Source organism: Candoia aspera, chromosome 1 (genome assembly GCF_035149785.1).
Source record: "Candoia aspera isolate rCanAsp1 chromosome 1, rCanAsp1.hap2, whole genome shotgun sequence".
Classification (NCBI taxonomy): domain Eukaryota; kingdom Metazoa; phylum Chordata; class Lepidosauria; order Squamata; family Boidae; genus Candoia; species Candoia aspera.
Window position 1 is genome coordinate 135,164,738 of NC_086153.1, and position 25,179 is coordinate 135,189,916.

General features: G+C 37.5%; 1 protein-coding gene across 1 annotated transcript in view; it reads left to right on the forward strand.

Annotated features, from left to right (window-relative positions):
- Window positions 1-25,179, forward strand: part of SNTG2 (syntrophin gamma 2) — a 196,835-nt gene that overhangs the window by 76,747 nt on the left and 94,909 nt on the right. The window contains exon 7 of the mRNA XM_063298804.1: window positions 20,120-20,207. Coding sequence (XP_063154874.1) covers window positions 20,120-20,207 — 88 coding nt within the window. The remainder of the gene's footprint in view (window positions 1-20,119; window positions 20,208-25,179) is intronic.

Genomic DNA, 25,179 nt, shown 5'->3' on the forward strand with positions numbered 1-25,179 from the left:
TCTAGGATGTTAAAGACCAGACTGTTCCCCCAAGTATTGGTGCTTGGCAAGGCAATTGCTTGTTTGTTGGGTTTGCTCTGTGAATGAAATGTTGCTTTTAATTGATTTTTAAATTATTATTGAGTTTATTTTATTTATTATTAGCCATCCAGAGTCACATGTTGATTGGGCAGCCACATTAATCTGTTAATAAACAAACAACCATATAAGCAAGCAAGCAAGCTAATAGTGCTTATGTAAACTAGTTTCAGTGACGTTGCCTTTTCTTTTTCTTCTCTCAGACTGTAATTTTCTTTAGCTTAGTATTTACTACTTTTTTCCTATGCTTTAAAGAACTTTGTTTACCCAAGACAGAATAATGTGATGGCATGTAGGTAAACATGTATGATATGTTCCTACTAATTATTGGGTCATTGTACAAATAATGCCATCAGCTTTTTCCTTTTGGTACTTTTATGGAATGTGATGGTTTAATCAACAGGTATCACTGTTGCTTCCTCCCCTGCTTTTCTCCTGTATCAGTCAAAATCACTATTCAACTACTATGCTTCATTGGCATGGTCCTTATTTGTTCTACCCAGCTTTTAATTTTACCCTTTGTGACCAAACGTGCTGTGCACACAAACTTTTGCTATGAAATTGACAATTTCACATAAAAATATTTTGTTTATATCACCATTCAGCCCTTTGGGTAAAACAACTGCTTGCTTAAATGGCAATACCTTCCAGTCAGAAGGCGTAAAACTCAGCAAAAGTAACCCCATGATAAAGTGTCACTTTCAATCTAAGGATTTCATCAAACATCCCTATTCACTGGGTGCATTTTTCATTTGCTAAAGAGCACTCACAAAAATAGAATATGAAGAGACAATTTGGCTGGAAGTATGTACTCCTTCATTGTTCAGCTTCTCTGTAGCAATTTTCAAATTTAAATGGTCTCTGAACCTGTCTCTTACTCTCTCTCATTCTGTTTACTATATAACAAAGGGTTCCTGAAATTCATCTTATAACAAAGAATACATATAAAAAAATGAAAACAACATAGAGAAAAAGTCTAATCGGTATGTCCACAATATAAATGTGAAATGAAAGCAAGGTTTTGTAGGAGGAGAGTGAAATTAAATTTCAGAAACAGTAGAATAAATTCAGGTTCTCAAACCTTTGTGGTACTGCAGCCCCCCAAAATGACAACCCACTGATGTGACCTCTTCCTAAAAAAATCAGAGATGGAATTGGGACTAAGGCTGGGCAAGAAATAAACAAACCACCCATCACAAGCAGTTGTGTCAGCATAGAAAAAGATACAGCTACTTGGAACGTTTTGAAAAGATGGGCTTTTTATGCATTCCCTCACATTCTGAAGCATCTCTTTCAAGGATCTGTAGAACCTTAGTAAATATGCTCTAATAGCTCTTCAGAAATACTAAAGATGAGAAAGAACAAAAATTCATTACCATTCCGCTAAACAATTACCAGCTAAATATATGGACAAAAACTTAGTAATATATCCTTACCATTAGCAGGGAATGCTGCATGTGGTATGGGTTCAACTAAGGCTGATGACTTAGTCATCGCCTCCTCTGCCTTAACTAAAAAGCATTATTTGAAAACTCAGTTGACCATAAAGGGTAGCAGAAGTCAATAATTACTGGCTCATCTGGTGACTACCATTGTATACAGAGAATTGTGACTTTGAAGGTAAAAGGTCTAAATGTTACAAACCTGAAAATAAATGGATCATAATTAGTTGTGTGTGATTGGAAAAATGAAGTGATTTAAGTTACAGATAACTGATAAAAAAGAAGAGTAAGGAGATTGATTGTTCGTACCTTGGAAGAATGTTTACAAAAGATGAGAAAATGGATGGAGAAATATTAAGATATGCAAATGCTGGTAGAAAGAAAATGCATAGCACGTGATCTTTTGTGAGAATGAATGTTCAAAGAAACTAAAATGTATATAATAGGGTGCTTCTACCCACTTCGTTATATGGAAGTGAGAGCTGGGTGTGTCAGAAGAAACATAAAAGTAACTTAATTGCTGTGGGAATGAGGTACTTAAGTTTAAGTGGTACAACCAAAAAAAGATAGGATCAAGAATGAATGGGTGATGAATGAACATGGATTGAAATCAAAAGTGAAAGGAAGAGGTATATTGAGGTTGTTTGATCTTACAGAGAAAATGAATAGGATGAAATTGCAAGTCACATATATGAAGGAAGAGTGAATGGGTTGAAAGAGAGGAAGATTGAGAAGGTTGTGAAAAGATTATGTTGAAGAAATCCTCATAAAAAGAGGTAAGAAGTTTATTAATGAAATTTTGAAAAGAAAATGCAATGGATGAAGTTATGTATGGATGTGATGGAAGGAAGGAGTACAAAGGTAGAAAATTATGGAGCAGCTCACTTGAGGGAATGATATTAAAGGCAAAACTGAAGTACTTCGGCCACATAATGAGAAGACAGGACACCCTGGAGAAGATGCTGATGCTAGGGAGAGTGGAGGGCAAAAGGAAGAGGGGCCGACCAAGGGCAAGATGGATAGATGATATTCTAGAGGTGGCGGACTCGTCCCTGGGGGAGCTGGGGGGTGTCAATGTCTGACAGGAAGCTCTGGCATGGGCTGGTCCATGAAGTCACGAAGAGTCGGAAGCGACTAAATGAATAAATAAAAAATAGTAAATGGTGTTGTAAATTAAATCAGTTACGTTACTTTTTCTTTCGTTTTATCTCTTGTATTCAATGTCTTTTGCTTACTAATGCTTACTTTTTTTTTGAGTGCTTTGCATAATGTTACTTATCCCAAGACGGAATATCATGATGTGTTTGTATGTGTATATATATATACTGTATATGTGTGTGTGTGTATCTGAAATATGCACACCTTTTTTGAATACTTCTTTCCTGAATTTACTATTCTTTGTGCACATTGCTGTGTACACACATTAGGAGATGTAATCATTGCAGCCCATCTGTGTTTTGATGGAATCCATTTGGACAGACCATGATATTTGCTTTCACTGAATCCATGGTGGATTTTATAGCCTGAGTTGCTTAATCCTTATCAATATTTTCCAATATCTCTTTTGCAAAATAAGTACCCAGCATTTTGAAATGATTCTATGTGTGTATTAAAAATATAACAGAACCTATGATTCCTTTACTTTCCTGGGAATTTTCTCCCACTCAATTTTCTTTTGATCAGAGTATTGTAGTCCTCTTGGAAAAGAGTAGTCATTTGGTCAGGAAAATATTTATTTCACAGCTATTAGGGATGAGGTTGCAACATTCCGAAATTCCTTAGCTGACAACTATGCAATATAAAATCTATGGCCATTGGCTTAATATATTAACTCTTTTCGCTGTTGTCTATTCAGCCCTTCCCCTCTCCTATGTTCAAGTTGTATAGCATTTTGTTTCATGGGTTTCCTATCTAACACAATTTTTTCACATTTTGATGTGCTAACTCTAATATAAATCTAGACTGCAGGATATGAAATAGGTTCGAGCAAGCTTGTTATTTCTTCCTATATCCTGCAGCAAAAAAAAATATGTTTGTGAAGGTGCATGTTTGTGTGTCCTTTAAAACATTTAAGGATATAATTGTAGCAAAGCATTCTTTGCTTGCAAGTTTGCTGAGTTGAAGCAGACATTTGTTCTTTTAGTGTTACCAATCACTCTACTTTCAAACTACCTAAATGCTGCTGGCACTTTCCATGGAAAGGGGCATACAGTACCAGGCTGGTAAGAGCACATTCATTTCTTTATGGAGTCTTTTGGTTAATAGTATCCTTAACAAGTGATTGCTATTGTCTTTTGGTTTAGAATAAGAAATAAAAGGAACCTTTATAAAGCAGAGGTTAATTAGTTTCATTATTAGTTGGTGCTTGAGGACAAACTATGTCAGGAGTTGACAAAAAAGGAACTATGTTGTTACCCAACAAATGTATTATTATTAACAAAAGCATAAGTTATGCTGTTGCTTTTCTGATGATATTTCTCAGTCACCAACCAAGTAGCTACTGTGTCCACTGCAATATCCAAAATAAAATTTGCATGAGTTATCATTCCCCATCAGTCTGCTTTAAAATCCCAAGATGCCAAGTGAAACAAATGTCTAGCTTCAGTGAGTGAGGACCATTATTTCTTAAAATACTATATTTTTGGAACGGGTAGAGAAACAGATGGCTCTTTTTATAACCTAAGCCAGGGATTTATTGGTTTTCTTTTTCAGTTCGGGGATGTACTTCATGTATTTTTATTTTTATTTTTATTTTAGACTTAGAAGACTAGAGGGGTATGTCTAGTGACACACTTATGTCCTGGGTGAGGCAGAAAATTTGGGGATTTTGTTTTGTACTTTGCTTTGTAGGTGTGCTTAAATAAGGCAGAAAATTGCATCACTGAAAATAATTGGTTTTGCCACTGAACTTTGGTATATGATCAGTGTTTCCCCTGGGTCCATAAAATGAGGGCTGTGTTCATAATATGAATTATGCATTCCCCATTCCTGATCTAAGGTGAACTTTGTGTGGAATTTTCTTCAAAAAGATTGCTCAGAGGTCCATATCCAGTGTTATGCTGGGTGACTTCCATTTTGTGCAACCCCAAAGGTTTTCTTGATTTTTCTAAGGCTCTAAGGCAGATTTGAGGAGATTGCAGGGGATGGGCAAATGTAGTCCACTAGAAATGTTTGGTCTGCTAGCAGATAGTTACAGCTAACAACTCTATCATTATCACGGGGAATGTGAATCTGGAGCTGAATTTCAAAACTTTCTTTCTTTCCATAGATACTTAGCTTGGAGGCATGATCAAATAGTCTGTTCCTTCCAGATCATGGCAGTCAGAGAAATTCTCCTACATTTTTTCAAGCTTTAGACATTCTTTCAAAAGAGAAGGCAATTTTTTATACATGAAGTGTGTAAAAGGAGTCATGGGTGTTTACAAGGGGAGCAAATAATGACATGTATATCATGATATGATCACACTAATGACACAACTTACATACTTTAGGTGTCATGATGCATTTGCTTGATGACATCATGTCCAGTTTGCCATAAACACCTGTGCAAGATATATATGTAGATATGCTATCCTTCCTGATACCCTCATCTCTCCAAAAGTCCATGAGCTCTATGGCTTTCCTGACTTCAGTTAAATCCTAAAGATGCCATGATGAGATAATTTCCACTGGGATTTTTCAGTAGTGCTGCTAAGGGGAATCCTGCTTTGGAGAAATTCTTTGAAATTCGCCATCTCCTTTCTTTGTTCACATATTTTGATGTAGAAATTTGAAAGGCCATTTGTGGACAGCTTTACATTAGCAGGAAGAGGAATCCTTCTGTTTTGGTGCTCAAAAGGAACAAGTTATATTAGCAATCTTGTTTGGTCTGGGAGCCACACTTTCCATTATTTTCCACAGCTTGTGTGTGGAAGATCACAGAGGGCATTCCAGTGGCATGGTGATGTCACTGCAGGAAAGAAGGCTGAGATGTTTGGCTTTATTTTGTTCTTTTTTTAGGGCTAGGGGATTTAAAATAAAATAGATATATTAAACATACTAGAGTTTTAACTCTTTTTTGTTGATTTCATTTTTAAAATAATAAAATAATCAGCTGTCAAATATTGGTGCTTTGCTATTAAATTTCTGCAGTATGATATTTGGCAACTCAGTGATTATAAAAGTGTAATGAGAAGTTCCACAGATTCCTGACCTCTGGTATAATCCAGGGATGTGCAAAACATTTTCACCATATTTCCTGTGGTCCAATTTCAAAATAGACTTGATCCTAGGTTGAAATAATTAGTTTCAAGGTCAGTGCCTTCTTTGGCATAATGTTTTATACACTTTCAACACCTTTAGACTGATACAAAGTGGCATGTTGCCTATTGTGGACAATAACTTCCTCATTATTGTTGATTAGGATAGCCCAATATTTGTGGATGAGAAGTACAAAATCCACTTATAGAAAACAAGAAAACAAACATCTATTAAAGTTTGTTAAAGCTGTTAAAAACTTCGGTAAAATTATTGTGCATTATCTACATGGCAGGAGATAAAAAAACAAAGACCGCTTTGGGGCAGATCTTTAATATTTGTTCATGGTACACAGCCTAAGCTGGTAAGAATCATTTTTAATTTTCATTAAAAAAAAAAAAGTTTAGAAAATTCTAAATTCTCATTTTTGAGAAAATGCTTTAGAATTCTTTAATAATTCTTTTGTGAAAGTCAAATGTTTGTACTTCCACACCATTAACGATGCAGTCTAGAGGCATCAATCTGGAAGTAAATGTCAGTAGATCTGAGTGAGTAGACGGTCACTGAATTGTGCTGCACCTTTGGCTGTCGGTATCTAAACTCTCATCACACTTGCTCTATTTTGGGCTGCTGTCCTATTAATACAATCAAATGATCATTTCTTCCTAGTGTCATCAGTTGATTGTTTTTCATCATTTAGGCAATATATTATGCATCTAAATCAATACATCATACTTCATCCTTTTATGATGGATTCTGTATAACTAACACCTTTGTTAGCACCTCAACAATTGCTAAGATTATCATTGGGTAAGACGTCAAATGGTTTGCTCAGATCAAGATACATTATATGCACAGTATTTCTAAAATCAGGTCAGAAAGTTGCCCAATCAAGGCAGTAGTGTAGAATAACAGTTGTGTGCACAATAAGTAGAGGAGGCCAGCAGATTTTTTTTTTTAAAAATCAACAATGATAGATCTTTGCTGCAGGAGCAAATACCAACATTGGGGTGGTTATGGTACTTACAAACATACATAGCACAATGTATCCGTTTCTCATAGGCTCAATGTACAGTATGTTTTTGGTTAAACTTGACATTTTTGCACATATGAAGATACTGTTTGTTCTCTTATGGTCTTTTTTAAAAGTGACTAGTCACTTCTCCATCCTAGAATTTCCTGACATACATATTAAGTTACTCCCTTGGTTTCTTTGTACATGATCTGCCCATTTAGCCATAATGGAGATTGGCCTTTTATTTGTCCCTGCAGAACTAAGATTAGTCTGGCAGGACTTGTTTGAGACAAATCCATGAAGATTTCTCATTGACAGCATTGCATTCAGCTTACTGAATTTACAAATGAATTGCTTTATTATCTGCTTTAGAATCATCCTATTATTGTTAGTTGGTTTTCTCTCTCTCTCTTTTCCCCTTTCTCTTTTTGAAGATTAATGATGTAGAAATAGAATGCTATAGACTTTGTCAATTGGAATATAGAAAGTTACATTGGCAAGAAGAAGATTGTTTGGCCATTACTAGCCTCCATGTATAGAAAGCTGCATATTCATATAGGAAGTGCCACTCAGTATACTGGACATAGTAGCATTATAAGGAAAGGATGGATTTAGTGTCCATGTATAATATTGCTTCTCTATACTTCCTTAATTTAGTGAAAAGGTGGCAGACGTGTATATATTTATGTGAATGTTGCCTTAATTGTAGCCATTTTCAACAGAAATTATTTGATTACCATCAAATTGGTAACACGATCATCTGTCCCTAACCTGGTCCTTCAGGTCTTCAAACAGTCCACCCATTTCCACTGTAATTGAGTCCCTCCACCTTGCTGCTGGTTCTCTTTTTCTCTTTCCTTCTACTTTTCCCAGCATTAAAGCCTTCTTTAGAGGCCTAGGTATTCATATAATAGGATAATTTGAGCCTGGCCATTTGTGCCTCATGTGAGAACCCTAGATTTATTTGTTCCATTATCCATCTGTTTGTTTTCTTTGCTGTCCATGTTATTCTCAGGAGTTTTCTCCAGCACCAAATTTCCATATTCTTTCTATCCTGCTTCTTCAAAGTCCAACTTTTGCTTCCATTGAGTGTCATAGGGACTCCGTGGAACTATTCTGATATTTGTAAGTATAGACACATCCTGGCATCTACATATCTTTTGCAAGGCCTTCTTGACTGCTTTATCAAGTGTTAGTCTGTAGGGTATTTCTTGACTGCTTGTTCTGCTGGTGGCTATTCTTAAAAGGCAGAAGCTATCTACCACATGATATGAATGCATTTCAGGGCAGGATATAATTGCTAAACGTAATAATACAGCCAGAACACAAAGAATTAAACAATTTTTAAAAAAAGGCCTACTAAGATCACTAAGTTCCCAAAATTGAGCTGGATAGACAGTTCCTCAATTAACTCTAAAATACTGGTGACCCTGACCCACAAAAGAGAATATCTGCCCATCTCACCAGGTTGGATAGGGTAGGCTCTTCCCCCAAGCACTGGGCTATGATGGGGATGAACCAGTCTATGTAGAGTTGATGGGAGGTTATGGTGCCATGGTGGGAAGTGTGATACTCCTCTTAAGAATGATGCCATTGTTTTATTGCTGTTTTATTGGTTTGTTGTGAGCTGCCTAAGATGAATGCATTTAAGATAGGTGACCATATAAGTTCTATAAATAAATCAAATGTGTGCTGCTATATATTTACAGTATTACAGTAGCCTTTAAAGTGATTTTGGATTCTCTGCCTTTTATTTGTAACATTTTTATGTTACACCTACAAGATGTTTACAGGAGGATTTTGGCTTCCTTCACTTGTCTGATATTAAGTGAAAGCTCATATCAAAGAGCTTTTGCTTTTTGACAACAATATTTAATATATGAAATTCAGTACTATATATAAAGAAGTTTATTGTTTTGCCATTTGTAAAAAGGTCAGATTAGCTAACTCTCAATAACTTTTTTTATTAATAGTTACTTCAAAAATGCTTTTCACTCAATGGTTGCTAAGAGTGACAGATGAAATTATAAACTCTGGCTTGCAGCTCTTTCAGAAGGAATTCAAATGATATATTTTCATTTAAATTCTTTTTATATTCGTATTTAAGAATGTGCCAGAAAGATCAATATAACTCCCTAGGCATGTATAAGATACACTGGAATCATCTTCTTTAGCTATCTATGGCAGATTTTAACCCTGTATTAGAAGCCATACTGCAAGTTCCCCTGCTGATAAAATATGGCTTATGAAATGATCTTGGAAGTTGCTCTCAGAAGGGAGGGTAACAAAAATATTGCTGCACATCTACATCATATTCTTCTCTTAAACTAGGAATGGTTTTGAGGTGAGGTAATGTACATAGGGACACGGTAGCGCTGCGGGTTAAACTGCTGAGCTGCTGAGCTTGCTGATCGGAAGGCCGGTGGTTCGAATCCATGTGACGGGGTGAGCTCCCATTGCTAGTCCCAGCTCCTGCCAACCTAGCAGTTCAAAAACATGCAGATGTGAGTAGATTAATAGGTACCGCTTCGGTGGGCAGGTAATGGCGTTCCGGGTAGTCATGCCGGCCACATGACAGCGGAAGTGTCTACGGACAAACGCCGGCTCTTTGGCTTTAAAACAGAGATGAGCACCACCCCCTAGAGTCGGACACGCTGTCTGTCTTAATAAGCCTCAGGTCCCATTTCTCCACTGCTAAGTAATCCATCAAGAGGGGAAGCTGTGGGGAAAAGTTCTGGGCAGATTTTACCTTTTTCTCCTGCCTACCATTTCCCCTTTGCAATTTTTATCCTTCAGCTTTCCCTCTGTTACTCTTCCAGATCCATGCTTGCAGGAGAAGGGTGAGTGAATTTGATCTGTCAGTAACATAATCAAGGAAGAAATTTGGGCGAGAAATTTAGGCTCAGCACAGCAGAATAATCAACAAGTTCCCATTCCCAAACATTAAACACACTTTAATGTAAAATATATTATCTTTGTGTGTGTGTGGGGGGGGTGGACTCGGAACCAGGTGCTGGGCTAGAAACCAGGAGACTGTGAGTTCTAGTCCTGCATTAGGCATGAAAGCTGGCTGGGTGACCTTGGGCCAGTCACTCTCTCTCAGCCTAACTCACCTTACAGGGTTGTTGTGGGGAAAATAGGAGGAGGAAGGAGTATTAGGCATGTTCGCTGCCTTGAGTTATTTATAAAAATAATAAAGGTGGGATAAAATAAATATATAAATAAAATCCAGAGTCTAAAAGTTAATAGATTATTGTTAGTCATGGTAAGTCAGTCTACCAGTCTATCAACAATAGCCACTTCTCCTGAAATGACTATGTATGCTTATCATACAAAGACATAATAACGATTGGATACATCATCCAAATCATCTGTAGAGGAGTATGGGGATGAAAAAAGTTATGTAAAACCCGCTTATTGCTGAAAGAGAGGACAGGGTGTGAAAGAAACTCAAGATTGTCCTCCGTTGATTCTCTTTGATATAAGAAGGGGAGAGAGAATCTTTGTCAGGCTTTCAAGATTCTCTTATTGTATCCTTTAACAATAAAAATGGAGTTTCAGTAGAGTCTTGTGGAGTCTTGTTTCCTGACCTGGCCTACCTCAAAGGGCTGAGGTCATCCTGGAGTTTTTTTTATTGGTAGCCAACGATTAAATGCCAAGAACCATACAAATATCTGAAATACTATGTATGGATCTGGTTTTACTAACACTGACTAATTTGAAATTGTGCTTTATTATCATGGCATAAATTGCCAATACTGAGCAAAAGTTGTAAATGATGTTTTTAAAAGAATGAATTATTCTCTGTTATCTGATTAAATTATAATTAGTGGCATGATTTACCATAAAATTATAACTAATGTGAATTTTTATCATCTCCTTGGTTATTCACAAAAGAGCTTGAGAGCCACGCTCCTTTGAATTATACTTTTCCCCCCAGAAACTTAAAAAGCTTCAGATGCAGATTTGAAGGCTTCATTATCATAACATTAGCAAAGAGAAGGCAAAGTGATTAGGTGATACTGATGGCCTAGAAAGAAAATATCAATTCATTCCACCTCTAAAATGGATATTAATGAAGTTCAGGAAGCCACATTTGTCAGCCTGAAAAGATTAGAAAATAAATCTCTTCTTCTTTAAACATGGACAAAGCCTCAACCAGCAATTTTCTTAACCTTTAACCATTGATAATAAAATTGACTGTCTTATAATTCCCATAATATTTATAGTTATTTTATTTTATACAATGTCATGTGAAATGAGTATTCCCAATTTCCCCTACCCCTTGTGCACACTCTGTTCCTCTGTATACTTGACATTGACCAGAAAGAATCTTTGGGGAATTAAATATTTAAATTCCCTATATCACTGAAAATGTCATGTCATACATATTGTGCTAAATAGATAATAGAACAGACTCTTTGAAAAATATAGAATATGACATACATTATAACTGATATAAATAGTGTGGGTGAGTGTGATGGATGGGTGAATGGATGAATGGAAGGAAGGAAAAGACAGACAGAGATGCATGCATTGAAAATTATTTGGAAGAGATGCTTTGGAATGCACAAGAATGTGTGGCACCTGGGTGCTCACACTGTATCTATAGGTAACACCTTAAAGCAAGTGTGTGATGGAATGTGTTCCTGAAGGAGCGGGTGATGTGGTGGATTCTGGTGCTCCCGCTGGTTCCCAAAGAGAGAACACATTCCAGACTGATAAGAGACTTCACAGTCTGGGCTCTGTTGAGGGGAAGGTTAAGAGATTCAAGGTGGCTCTGCCCTAGAGCCCTTCTGGGTAATTTTCCCTTAGGTTAGTGATTAGCCTTAGTCTGGCAAGATTCTGTCTATAAGGTGAAAATAATAAAGAACTGGAGTTGAATTACCAGCTCAGTGTGGTTCCTTGCCTGGTTTCCTGACAAGTGTGTCTTTTCCCAGGATTGTGCAGCTGCCACAGATATCAAGGTAAAGCACATTTGGTTTAAGGGGTTACCAAACTGTGCTGTATTAAACTATCCTTTCCCTTCAATCTGTAGTGCTGCACAGCATATTCCCCTCCCCATTCTTAACTGAGATGTAGAGGTCTTGATCTAGGTGAGATCCATCTATATCCAGTCAGAAGGAATTATCCAGTTAAATGAATGGTCTCTTCCTTGGAAAATACAGAATAGTGTACAATTATTCAGTCTCTTTCTGGGTATCCACACACAATACAAAGGACATGCCCAAATGAATCATGGCAAAATAAAATACAAGATACAAATAAAGGATTGAGCAAAACAGATCTCAAAATGATTCAACAAGTCAATAGCAAATATGTCTCCTCACAGGTACAAGAATGTTCAGGGGTACTGTAATACTATTTTAGTTAAGACAGCTCCTTACCAGAAATAAAAAGACCCCAGAAGCCGTAAAATTATATTGCTTACAAAAATCATATCCCTTGAGCTAATAACTTAGCACCCATTATGTTAATTTATAAACTGATCCAGTACAATTTGCCTCAGATATAGCAGGTTTAAAAATGTTGAAAATAGAGACATTTACTTTTTCTCTTTCCCATTTTTAGACAAGCATTTCACTTATTTCTATCAGACTAGGAGAATATTGCTATCTATTTCTTCAGGTTTGCTGAAGAAAACAAACTACTTTCCAAGGAGTAGCTCAAAAGCTATTAAGATTTTAATGGTCCACTAAAATTTCTAGCAACTTGCCAAGTTATAAAAGGCTAAGTCAACTTCACTCTGAAGCTGGAATATTGTCAGTATTCCCAGAATGTTAAATGCAACCAAAGGGAATCAGTTATGAAATACATGGTGATGGAAGCTTTACCCCTTGTAGGAGGCCCTTTTTGGTTCTAAAAAGCTGCCAGAAGAAAGTGGAGGATCTTTATTTGGGGAGGGGTTCTGAGGGACAGTGGAAAGGCTCAGAGAAATAAAGACATCCATGGAGAATAAATAAAAAGCATGAACCCAAGAAGACCATGAAGGTGTAACCTTCAGCTGAATATCCTCACATAGCTTTCATTCAGCAACAATATTTTTGAGATCAAAGAATGGCAGGCTGAAACCCACAGAACCTATAAGCTATGTAATAGAAGACCAACTCAATAGATCCTAAATGCTAATTACCTGCTATATAATTAATGTAGTAAACTTTGTTCTTTCCTATTATGGAGGGCAGTTGTATTTAGAGATGTACCTAGAGCTGTATAGTGAGGGTTGGGTTCAGGAGATTTGGGGACCACATTGCCTAGAATATTTACAAGCAGTCTGATTTCTACTACCTATATGGTTGTCTTATTACCTGCATGGTCGTGTTTTTCCCACCCCCAGCAGTTTCTGAGTATGCCAGCCAGTGGTCATTTTTCTCATTTGCTGGTCCAGATTTTTATGTAGATTTTTAAAAAATGTATGTCTCCACTGGAAATATATATTTTAAAAAATGATAATTGAGCTCTATAACATACTGTGCTTTTTTGTTGGTGAAGCAAGTCAGAGCTACAACTGCCCTATAAGGGAAGGCCTAAAATCCTAATTCCCTGCTCCCTCCTTCCTGTACTGAATAAGGAAGCAGAAAAATACATTCCTTGTAAGCACTGCTTTCTCTGAGGCCAAGATGGGAAGAAACACCTGCTTAACTTTTGTCCTGTCCAGTTTAAGAGTAACCAGTTCTCTGGGAATATATATATATTTAAATTTCTGCTTAAGAATCCTTCAGAAAGCCCTTTGAAAAGAGAAGGATATTATAAATGCTCAGTTTGGAAAATGTGCTGTTTCCCAAATTATCTTGAGAATTAGGTTCTCAGTTATATCATGTTGAGAACTTGTTTTTTATATTAACAACTCTCAGAGGACTGCATCAATTAGAAATGTAAGAGCTTTACCTATGGACAGCATGTTATCGTGTTTGCCTATATATATATATTTATATAATGCATCTCCCAGCTTCATTTTATAAGTTATTTTCCTTAAAATATTTTACATTATAGGAAGATTTTGTTTTTTTAGTATTGGGACTTCAGGTTACTATTAATTATGTACAATGATCAGCCAGACTGGTGCTTGTGGCTGGGCCACAAGCCAAAGTTCAAAGATACAGGCTTCTTCCTATGTCTACATTTTGAAATCTGCTTTTATATGTTAATAAACATATTTATTTTAATCTGTCATACAATATGTCAAGTCAAATAAGAACATGTTGTAGTTATAAGTTCAAAATATATTAATACTAGCTAGAAAAAAGGGACAATTCAAATATTGGGCAATGCAGTGATTAATTTGCCTATTATCCAAATTAATTTCATAGCTTACAAAAACTTGCATAATATTTGTAATATGCAGATTAGACCATCTGGATTTTAGGAACTAGAAAATAGCAACTTTATCCTCCCCATGTTATGTTACTTAAATGTAAATTATTTTTGGTTTGATGGAACATACTATCTGGCAAGTCAAAATAAAGTTGCAACTTCCATTTAACATTCTTCTTCTAACATGGGAAAAGAGGTAGAAGCCCAGTAAATAAGTCCAGATCTTTCTTTTTCCAGTTCAGCACGCACACATACAAAACAACCCTAAAAAACCCCCACCAGAATAGCTCACAAATATCTCTCTAGATCAGCCTTTCTCACCCTTTTGACCCTGGAGGAACCCTTGAAATATTTTTCAGGCCTCAGAGAACCCCTGCACATTCAGGCTCAAATATAGGCCAGAAGTTACAAAATTATCATATTTGTTCCATGTGTAGGCCTATATATATGCATTAACAGTGCTCTTAAACTAACAATAAAGAATAACACCTCTTTAATGTGAAGTTGTCTGAATTTGAAATATTTTTTTAAGTAAATTGTGATCTCCCAGGGAACCCCTGGTGACCTCTTGTGGAACCCTGGTTGAGAAACCCTGATCTAGATTGTAACTTGCTCATTTCACTATTTACTCTAATTAGCAAAGATGGTAGGTAAAGGTAAAGGTTTCCCTCGACGTAAAGTCCAGTCGTGTCCGACTCTAGGGGGCGGTGCTCATCTCCGTTTCTAAGCCTTAGAGCCGGCGTTGTCCGTAGACAGTTCCGGGTCATGTGGCCAGCATGATGACACGGAACGCCGTTACCTTCCCGCCGAAGCGGTACCTATTGATCTACTCACATTGGCATGTTTTCGAACTGCTAGGTGAGCAGGAGCTGGGACTAGCAACAGGAGCTCACCCCGCCACGCGGTTTCGAACCGCCGACCTTCCGATCGGCAGCTCAGCGGTTTAACCCACAGCACCACCAAAGATGGTATCCAGGATTTATTATTTGCTTAGGATGAAACCTCAAGAAAGAAAATTTCTTGAAAACTTGAAGTCAGGGAATTAACCCAAAGGTGATTCAGAAAAACAAGAGGACTTTTCATAAATAAGCATATAAATCCATTTTTTAATTGACTCCATCACATAGGTTGACTTGTAAAAAAGCAAATTTTGAGTAGAAGGCAGAATTATAAATACAGTAATAATACATTTCTTTTTCAAATACAATTTTCCCTCAAACTTCGCTCTTGCCAAAAATGAAGACCTGATAATAGAAGGCCAGCGTTAACATGGTCTTGAACATCCTAAGTTGTGTATCCTTACAGTACGCCTTCCATTACCACATTTCTTGTTTTTTAAAACCCAGATTTGAACAAGGAGGATGGGGAATCTGGACTAACAAGGATCTTCATACTGTCCTGATTGTGTAGTAAAGTTTGAGCCCTTGAGGTTACATTACATAGCATTGTTACTGAGTTGTTGTTCTTAGCTCCTGGTTTCCTGGCTAGTAGGTCTTGAATTAACATTAACGACTTTACCGACTTTACCATCAGATAGTCAAACTGAAGGAGTAATATAGATAGCAAAGTTCAAAACAGAATCATAGTAAGTGATATTTAATTTTCAATCAATACAATAAAAATTTATTAAATTTCTCTGCTTATCTTTATTGGTGTAAAAGAATAAATCAATGCACCAGGGTTTCCTTGAATTCCCAGTTTATCTGAGGTAGTTTATCTGATAACATAAACATAAATTTATTTTTTCCAGATTGACCTTATTCAAATGCAAGTGTTCAAATGCCAACTATTTTATTTCATTTTTAAAATCTTTGTGTGGATTTGCAGTTTTCCATGGAACTCTATTTCTTCCTTTTTGTAGAAATACAGATCTTACAGATCTGTATTTGGTGGCCTTTTCCTATAGTTTTACTGTCTCATAGTTTGTATTAGATTACACTGATACTGCCAGTCAACACCTGATCATTCGAGCATTCACACAATCACAGTCAGGGGGCTGGGATTCCTTTAACTGTTTTAATGAAGCGAAATGAACGGTACAGAAGGCAAGCTGCGAATAAAGATTTCCCGCTCAAACCTAACTTAAAAACTACATTCCCTTAGTTAGTCCCCATTCCCATGAAACCATGTCACCTCCCCTCCCATCCAGATGGTATTCCTGGCATATCTCAGCCCCGTGTCCTTGATGTCCTCCATAGCCATAATAAACCACTTCACACTCCAACTTCACACCCCCTCCCATCTGGCGACACGGATTCCATTCCTTGGAGAAGGAAATGATGGGAGATGCTCTGATAGGGGTTTTTGTAAAACCTTTGATCTGGGGGATCTGGCACTGCCATTTCCAATAATACATGTTACAACTATGTTAGCGTGGTGTTTTTTTCTCTCTGCCATGAGAAAAAGGCCCTAATATTAGGCAATCCATCAAATGTCTTCATCCAGCAGCTCCATTTATGCTGTTGTTTTTTTTAAAAAAATAAACTAATGACAACATATTGCAGAAGTACAGCGGTTATAACTTAACACAGATATTAGGCAACTTCCAATAAGAAGTTAATATTTCAATAGATATTTTGGGATTCTGGGAATTATAGTCCAAAAGATTTGGAGAACTTCAAGTTATCTATCCCTGGTCTAAATCTGGATGCTGTTTTAGGAAGGGTAAGATATAATCAGTTGAAACAATCAAGAGACAGAGTTATGGACCTGAATATGCTGGGATTGCCCACATCCTAAAGGCAAATCTGAAATCTGACCATTGTTCTTAATATTTGGGTGACAGCAGTGATGAGCACATTTTTAACCAGGGGTCTTTGGAGTCCAGGATTGGGGGCTAATGGACTGCAAGACTCTGGGGACTGTAGGGCGGGACAGAAGATCGAGGTGGTCACGGGTCAGGGATGTTATGACAGGAGCCGGAGGGCGGGCCATCTACAGGGAAGACCCCCTGTTGTTTATTACCAATGGTGTGTTCCGGCCCTCCATGGTCAGATCCATGGAGGCCCTGATCTCTGGCTGCTGCTTTGTAATGCCAGGTCAGTTAACAACAAGGCCCCCCTCATCTGTGACTTGATCATGGAGGATGGGGCTGACCTGGCATGCATTACTGAAACCTGGCTGGGCCTGGAAGGAGATGTTCCTCTTTCAGAGATGTGCCCGGCCAGGTTTTGAGTATGGCACCAGCAGGGGAGGGGTGGCTGTTGTCATCCGGGAATCTCTTGTGGCCTTCAGGGGCCATGCTCCATAAGTGACCAGATGTGAGACCGTTTTTCAAGTAGGGTTCTCAGGAACAGTTGGGGGTGTTGCTATTGTACCAACCTCCCTGCTGTGTAGCAACCTCCCTGCCTGAGGTGCATGTCCCTCCTGGCCGGTGAAGGCAGCTCGGGAGGTGATGTGTGGTTGGGTCCAGACATTGGTAAATACATCCTTGGGAGAGAGGGTGTTTCCGGTGGCCTTTAAGGAGGCCCTGGTGTACCCCCTCCTCAAGAAACCATCGCTGGACCTTAGCATACTGGACAACTTTTGCCCAGTCTCCCACCTCCACTTTTTGGGGAAGTGGTTGAGAAAGTGATGGTGTTGCAGCTCCAGAGGATTCTGGATGAAACGGATTATCTAGACCCCTTTCAGTCAGGTTTCAGGCCTGGTTATGGGATGGAAATGGCATTGGTCCCACTTATGAATGGTCTCTGATGGGAGTGGAATGGCAGTGCATCCATCCTGGCTCTTCTTGACCTCTCAGCGGCTTTCTATACCTTCGACCATGGTATCCTTTTGGGTCGGCTCAGGGAGTTGGGGGTGGGTGTCGTAGTCTTGCGCTGGTTCACTTCCTTCCTCCAGGGCCAGTCCCAATCAATGTTGATAGGGAGCAAGAGATCCAGGCCACAGTCCCTTTTTGGGGGGGTACCACAGGTCTCAGTACTCTCTCTGCTCCTTTTTAACATCTACATGAAACCGCTGAGTGAGATCATCCGTCACCATGGGATGAGGTATCATCAGTATGCTGATGATACTCAATTGTACATCTCCATCCTAGATGAAGTTAGTGATGCTGTGACCACTGTCTCCGAGTGTCTGGGGGCTGTGGGGGCCTGGATGGGGAACAACAGGCTTTGACTGAACCCTAGTAAGACGGAGTGGCTGTGGATTAACGGCACCTCGGGTACTAGGAGCTTGTCATCTTTAGTGCTGGATGGGGTTGCACTGCCCCAGACAGACCCGGTGTGTAACTTGGGGGTCCTCTTGGACTCATGACTCACAGTTGTGGCCAGGAGGGACTTTGCTCAACTTTGTGTTGTGTGCCAGTTACGCCCTTTCCTTGACTGAGAGGCCCTTCGAACAGTCTTTCATGCCCTGGTCATCTCCCATATAGACTACTGTAATGCGCTCTACATGGGGCTACCCTTGAAGAATATCTGGAAGCTACAGCTGGTCCAGAATGCAGCCGCATGGACAATCTTGGGTGTCCCAAAATTTGCACACGTAACACCTTTGTTGCATGAGCTGCACTGGGTCCCAGTTTGCTTCCGGGTCCAATTCAAGGTGTTGGTCATCACCTTTAAAGCCCTACATGGCATGGGACCAGGATATCTGAGGGACCGTCTCATCCCTATTACATTGACCTGCCCCACCCGGTCATGCAGGGAGGGCATGTTATGGACCCCATCTATAAAAGAATTCCATCTAGTGGGGTCTCGGAAGCGTGCCTTCTCGGCTATAGCTCCTGCCCTTTGGAACATTCTTTCCCCAGAGGTGAGACAGGCCCCCTCACTCCTGGACAAAAAAAAAGATTAAAGACCTGGTTTTGTCAGCAGGCTTGGAATGGGAGGGGGAACAGTCATACCTGGGATGGCTAGCACCCTGAAGTGATCTTTGATGGACTTAATGCACTCACGGACTGATTAAAATCTCTTAGCCATTTAGATTCTATTTCTATTTTTATTGTATTATTGTATTTGTAATTATTCTGAATTTTAATCCTGTTTTATTGTAAACTGCCCAGAGTCCACCCGTGTGGGGGAGATGGGCGGTGAGAAAGTTTGATAAATAAATAAATTTTATCAAATCTGGGCTGTGATTTTAACTGCTTTTTCATTGATAAAAAACCAGAGATTCTTCTGTAAAGAGATAATATATGTTCCTGTAACACACTCTGTGAAGATACTGGACAAACACTTGCTGGCAATTGAATGGTACTAATAACGTTATAAATATTATCATAAGCGGCTCATTGTTTTTACTACTAACCATTAATTCAAAGTGAAAGTTTATTTTGAAATAAAGGGCTAAGTATAGATAAGGAAAAAGGAACATATATATAAATGCTACCTATTTGCCAAGAATCTTAGGTATTTACTATTTTTACTGTTCTATAATTTAGTGTGAAATCAAACTGAGTTTTAATTGTACCTCACTGAAAATGTGTTTAGGCACTCAAGTTACATATTCAAATTATTTGCAAATCATTAATATATAATATACATTAACATACATCTTTTTCTTTTCTTCAAACTGTTGAATTTGTAGGAACAATTCATAGAAAATTGTATCTCAGCATTCTTATATTCTCTGCATGCAGCGAAAATCACAGATCCTGCCAAAATTCTGTAATCTAACCAAAGTTAAGAACGTTTAAATCTCATTGATTTGAGCAGTAAAGAATATAAGCATAGATCTAAATTGGCTCAATCTCACACTGAAATCAAAGGGATTCCAAAGCATTTTCCTTTGGCTAGATTGTGTTCTGTTACATAAAAAAATGGCTTTGAAACATTTTAATTTAAACTTGTTTTTGCTATGTAGGAACTAAGACTGTCTTTCACATTTCTTAATTTTTCATCTCTTCCACAGTTGAGGATACATTTAGCTTTATAATTTTTGTGGTCTGACCCTCCATAAAGTCTTCATTCCGGGAATAAACTTGAATATTCAATTCCTGACACATCTAGTGAGATGCAGCTTTTAAATGTAGATTATTTTGCTCTCCCTGGCTGGTTCTTTGGTATAAAGTAACTGTTATTTATCACACTCACAGGTGCATCTACTGCGAAATGCTGGCGATGAAGTTGCCATCACCGTTCAGTATCTCAGGGAAGCACCATCTTTTCTAAAGCTCCCATTGGGTAAGGGGAAATTAACAGATACCTGTAATTTGTTGTCTGGTGCAACATTTCTCATAACAAATAGACACTTCTTCATACCTAATATATATTTCATGTATATTTATTTAAGGAGGGATTATAGATCAAAATGCTGTATTAATTAAAATTTATGTTTGCCCCCTTCGTATTTATTTACTTATTTATTTATACCAATTTGTACGCTGCCAATTGACCAGGCTGGCTTGTAAGAGCTATAGTTTCTATAGAGTCATAGTAGATATAACTGATATCCTGGACTGCTAATCTGTATAACCAATCTTGGTTAGTGTACCTGTGAAACCATATCTTGGTTAGTATGGGTGAGCCCGTTTCTTGGTTGTGGTTATATTGAAGGTGTGATGTTATGAGTGCTCTTGGCTGCTATTTTATGTTATTTGTGTTGTTTCTGATTTTGGTTGTTGTTTTTTTACTCTTTTTTTTAAACTCTGTTTTAATTGTAGCTGGCCAGTTGTGTATATGAGATGGATGGCCATATAAATTTATTAAATAAATAAATATATTATGCAATCACTTGAATAAGACTAATGGCAGTACCCATTCCACTTGATCATCTTACATTGTATTGAGGAAGATACCTGTGATTTTTCCATCCTTTCCTGTACCTCCTGCACACCCTCAACACCTGTTCCAGAAGGCTTGGAAACCTCACAGAACATTTGAATCCACAGTAATTTTTCTGGCTGGTAGGGTAGAAGAGAAAGCTATAATGAAAGATGTAATGATAATTTGCATACACAGTACCCGTTGTTACAGTACACCTGTTCATATGCTTGGTGGTTAGAATACAGTATAGCAGTTTTAAGCATGTATAGAATACCTTTTAAATAAATCTGACAACAGCATATGACTTGTCGGCAAAAGCATGCAATGTTCAAGTTTACCATACCCTAAACTAAGCCAGCCCACTAGTCAATCAGGACATATTATGCATATTCTAAACTAATAAGCACCAGGGCACGTTCTGAGGTCCTTCAATTAAGCAATGCCATTTATCGGGCGCTGGAAGTGCACCTTCTCTGTAGCAGCACTTGGCCACTGGAATGAGGTTCTCCCTGAGATCTGACAGCCACCGCCCCGCTGGCATTTTACCCAGGCCTTTGGTGAGGATGATCGAAGCCTTTTTTTTGCCTAAGTTGCTTTCTTTTGTTTCCACCCAGCTTCTGCCATCTCTACCCCTTTTTGTTTCGTGTCTTATTTTAATTTATTTGTAAACTGCCCAGAGACACTGGGAGTCAGGCAGTATAAAAATTTAATAAATAAATCCATAAGCATCCCAGTTTTACTGTGACTTTCAATAAGTGTTAGAATTTCATGCTGGAATGTTCCCCGTTGCTATCTAAAGCGTCTAATGGCGGATTCTTGGACATCCCACATGGAAAGCTGAGGCTATACCACGGAGCTATAACCCTTCCCTCCATCTAGGAAACATTCATGGGTACCTGTAGTGAAATAACCATGGAGCTTTGGGGAATGTCTTTTACAATGAGGGCCTTGAGAATTCTCAGTAGGCCTTTTTTTCCCCAATGGCTGCATCTGGGATCCACATTAGACAGAATTGTTCCTAGTCAGTCAAAAGGCAAACCAAGAAATTGCTATCCATTTTGAGCACTATTTTAAAGGGGAAAGCAAGATGTAAATCTAATGAATAAATGCCTTCCTTGGCTTCTTCAACTATGTTATAGCTTTCAGCACATCCTTATACCATGTTCTCTAAATAACACACATACACACACACAAAATAAAATAAAGGGAGAAATGTTAATTTCTGAAAAGCTATGTACCCTAAGAGAGAGAGTTCCCACCGAGAAATATAAAAAGAAGAGAAAATTTTCAGCCTTGCATGTACTATGCATTACCAGAATTGCATCCATCTTAATAAATGACACTTGCAATTCCAATACATTTCAATTCCATCCAATTGCAATTTTTGAAAGAAAATCTCAGCATGACAATACCCCTGTATAGGTCATAGTTTCTCAGCCACTACCCTATTCTTTGAAACACATAGAAATCAGTGATAAGTTTGTCTGCATGCATGGCAAGAATAACTTTCTAAATGATACAGATTTTTAAAATGTTAGAAATACTGAAAATGATACTGTTTGCTCTTACCTTTGGATTTTGAGTGGTGGATATACTACTATTCACTCACAGCTTCACCAACACTCTGGAGCTTTTTTTTTTTTTTATCTTGCAGTAATACTTTGATGAAAGTGTTTGGAATAATATTTATGTCAAGGCTTTTATTCATTGGCTGAAGACAGTGGAAAACAGGAAAAGACTTTTCCTACAAACAAAAGAGACATCTCAGTTTATAGAAGTACTAGAAAATAACTTTTTAAAAAATCAAAACTGGATATCTGGACAATATTGCTCCTCTGGGAGGGGCAGCTGCCCCTCTTGTTCTTAATTGTAGACCCATATCCTAGAACAAATTTGGGGGAATTTAGGGAAACTGCAGGAGGAGTAAGAGGGTTGTATCTATTCTGTATCAGTATTACTTTTATTTAGTCATTAGTCTGTCCAATTTAGCTTAATGGTAATTTTTTTTAAAAAATAAAGAAAGTGGACATTTATTTTCATATGCAATTTTCTTAACACATATAATTTGTCCATATCTTCTACCCAGTTTCCCCAAATATGATTGCAACATTGTAAACAATGCATTTTGTATTCAGTGCTTCCCAAATATTCAGGCATCTTTGCAGTGTTTGAGGCAAAACATAATCTGGATAGCAGCAGATTATGTGAATTTTGTGCCATGTGAATTTATGCCATGATATCATGCCATGTCACTTGAAATTAACTTCACAATAGATTTTCCAGACACTTGAAAGAAAATGCTGCCTTGTGATTATTGTGATGTTTGGATTCCACCAATGAGATGGGTAGAGAAGACCTTTGTGATTAGCCCCACTCATGTACTAGCGACACTGACACATATATTTCTTAACTTATTTATGAATTTATAAACCATTTCAGTCAACCAACTTTAAACATGTATATAAACGTAACATTTGTAGCCATTGCAGCAGTAAAAATAAAAATGCAATAATGTTCAATAAAACAAATATGGTTTACGTTTACAGTTAAAAATTACAATTAATCCTTGAAAAAATAATTATAACATTCCTGCCGCCAGGAGATTTGTAACACTCAAAGCCCAAACTCCTTTCTAAATAGCCAAATTTTTAATGAGCTTCCAGAAGGGCTTGAAAGTTGGAGCTACCTTGCTTTGGGGACAAGCTATTCCAGAGGAAGGGAGCTCTCACAGAGAATGTCCTCTTTGGGGGTTCTTCCTCTCACCATCTTTCAATACGTAGAAGTCTTTATGTATTGAAAGACCTTTGTTGTGAGCCGCCTAGGTGGCCATATATGTCCTGTAAATGAATAAACAAATCCTCTGTGCTCTTGAATTTGGTGGGCAGAATCTGTATCTCAAAGTCTCAAAGATACCCAGCCTATCTCACTGTCTATCCCAGAGTTATGTGTGATAGTGTTATGGGAATCAAGATTCCAACTATTCCAACTATTATATTGCTCTAATTGTGAATCATCTTATGTATGCTTTTGATTGCTATGGAACTTTGCCTTTGAGTGCAATGGAACTTTGAACTCTGTTGGTCTCTATATAATCTTTGCATCAAATCCATTTTAAGAATTGTGTTCCAAGAAACATACCTATTAAACCGGGGAAAGATTACTACTTAAAATGTTATGAAATTTGTTTTGTGCTGGAAGTTTATAAAATTAATTATGTTTCTTTGCAAAATACAGGAAGGATTATAAAAATAATGAAGGAAAAACAATATTGCAGTCTTCTCTCTTTTTAGTTGTAGCTGTATAAAATGTGAACAGTTTGTGTGCATAAATTTTGGATTTAACTGTAAGAAATTAAAAGTAGCCTCTTGGGAAAAGTTCCAGCACACACATCATTATCAATTTCAGGTAGACCATCTTGTTATTATTGAATGAAAAGCTATAAAAATAGTTCTTCAACAGCAAATTACTGGATATGTTTGATGCTTTTTTGTTTGAGTTTCCTTGGAAGCAAAATTCATTGATTTCAATGGACCTCTTTTCCAAGTTAAAAAGAATAGATTTAGTCCCAGTTGTACAGAACTAAGTAAATGCTGCAATTTTCACAAAGCCCTTTCAGACTGTTAAAAAAAATGCAGTTGTGAGAATGGCAGTGCAAATAGAAATTTACTATCCTTTTATTTCAGCTTATTCAGACTGCAAAAACAAAAACCCTCTGACCTGAATTTTCAGTACTGTGTCACCTTTGTCCTCTTCTCTCAAAGCAGTTTGGCAAGGAATGTATTCCAGTTGTAACTTGTCCAGTAATTTTTATTATTAAAGTTAGAGGCTTGCAGTAGATGGGATTTTCTGTTGAAGTGCTGACTATTCCTTTTTCATCTACAAGCTCCTGACTGAGTTTGCCTTGAAAGTAATACTACATTTGCTGAGACTTTGTTCTTAAGATTTCTATTTTGGTTTTCAGAATTCCTTAGATAGTTAATTCACAATTATTTGGCAAAATAAATAAAAAAGAAACATTAAAAATAAAGAATTAAAAAGAAAAATGAATCAATAACAGAAGGAAAAGAAAGTGTAGAAACAAATAAAAATAATTGCTTAATTGGTAATAATATAGTTGCTGACAAGCAATAATGTCATAAGAAGTTCCTGTGAAGAATTAACTTTTAACAGCAAAGACTATAAAACTAAATATTTGTTTCTGCCTGAATAGTTGCTGTCAACTCCTGTCATTAAAAAGACACAGGATAGAAATAAAAATAAAAATATTTAATAGACCCATAGAAATGGAAAGGGCCAATCTAACTGCCTGCCCCATGCAGAAATCCAAATTAAAGCATCTGCTCCAGTCTTGGCATGAATATATCCAGTAAATGAGAGTTCCCTTTCCCTT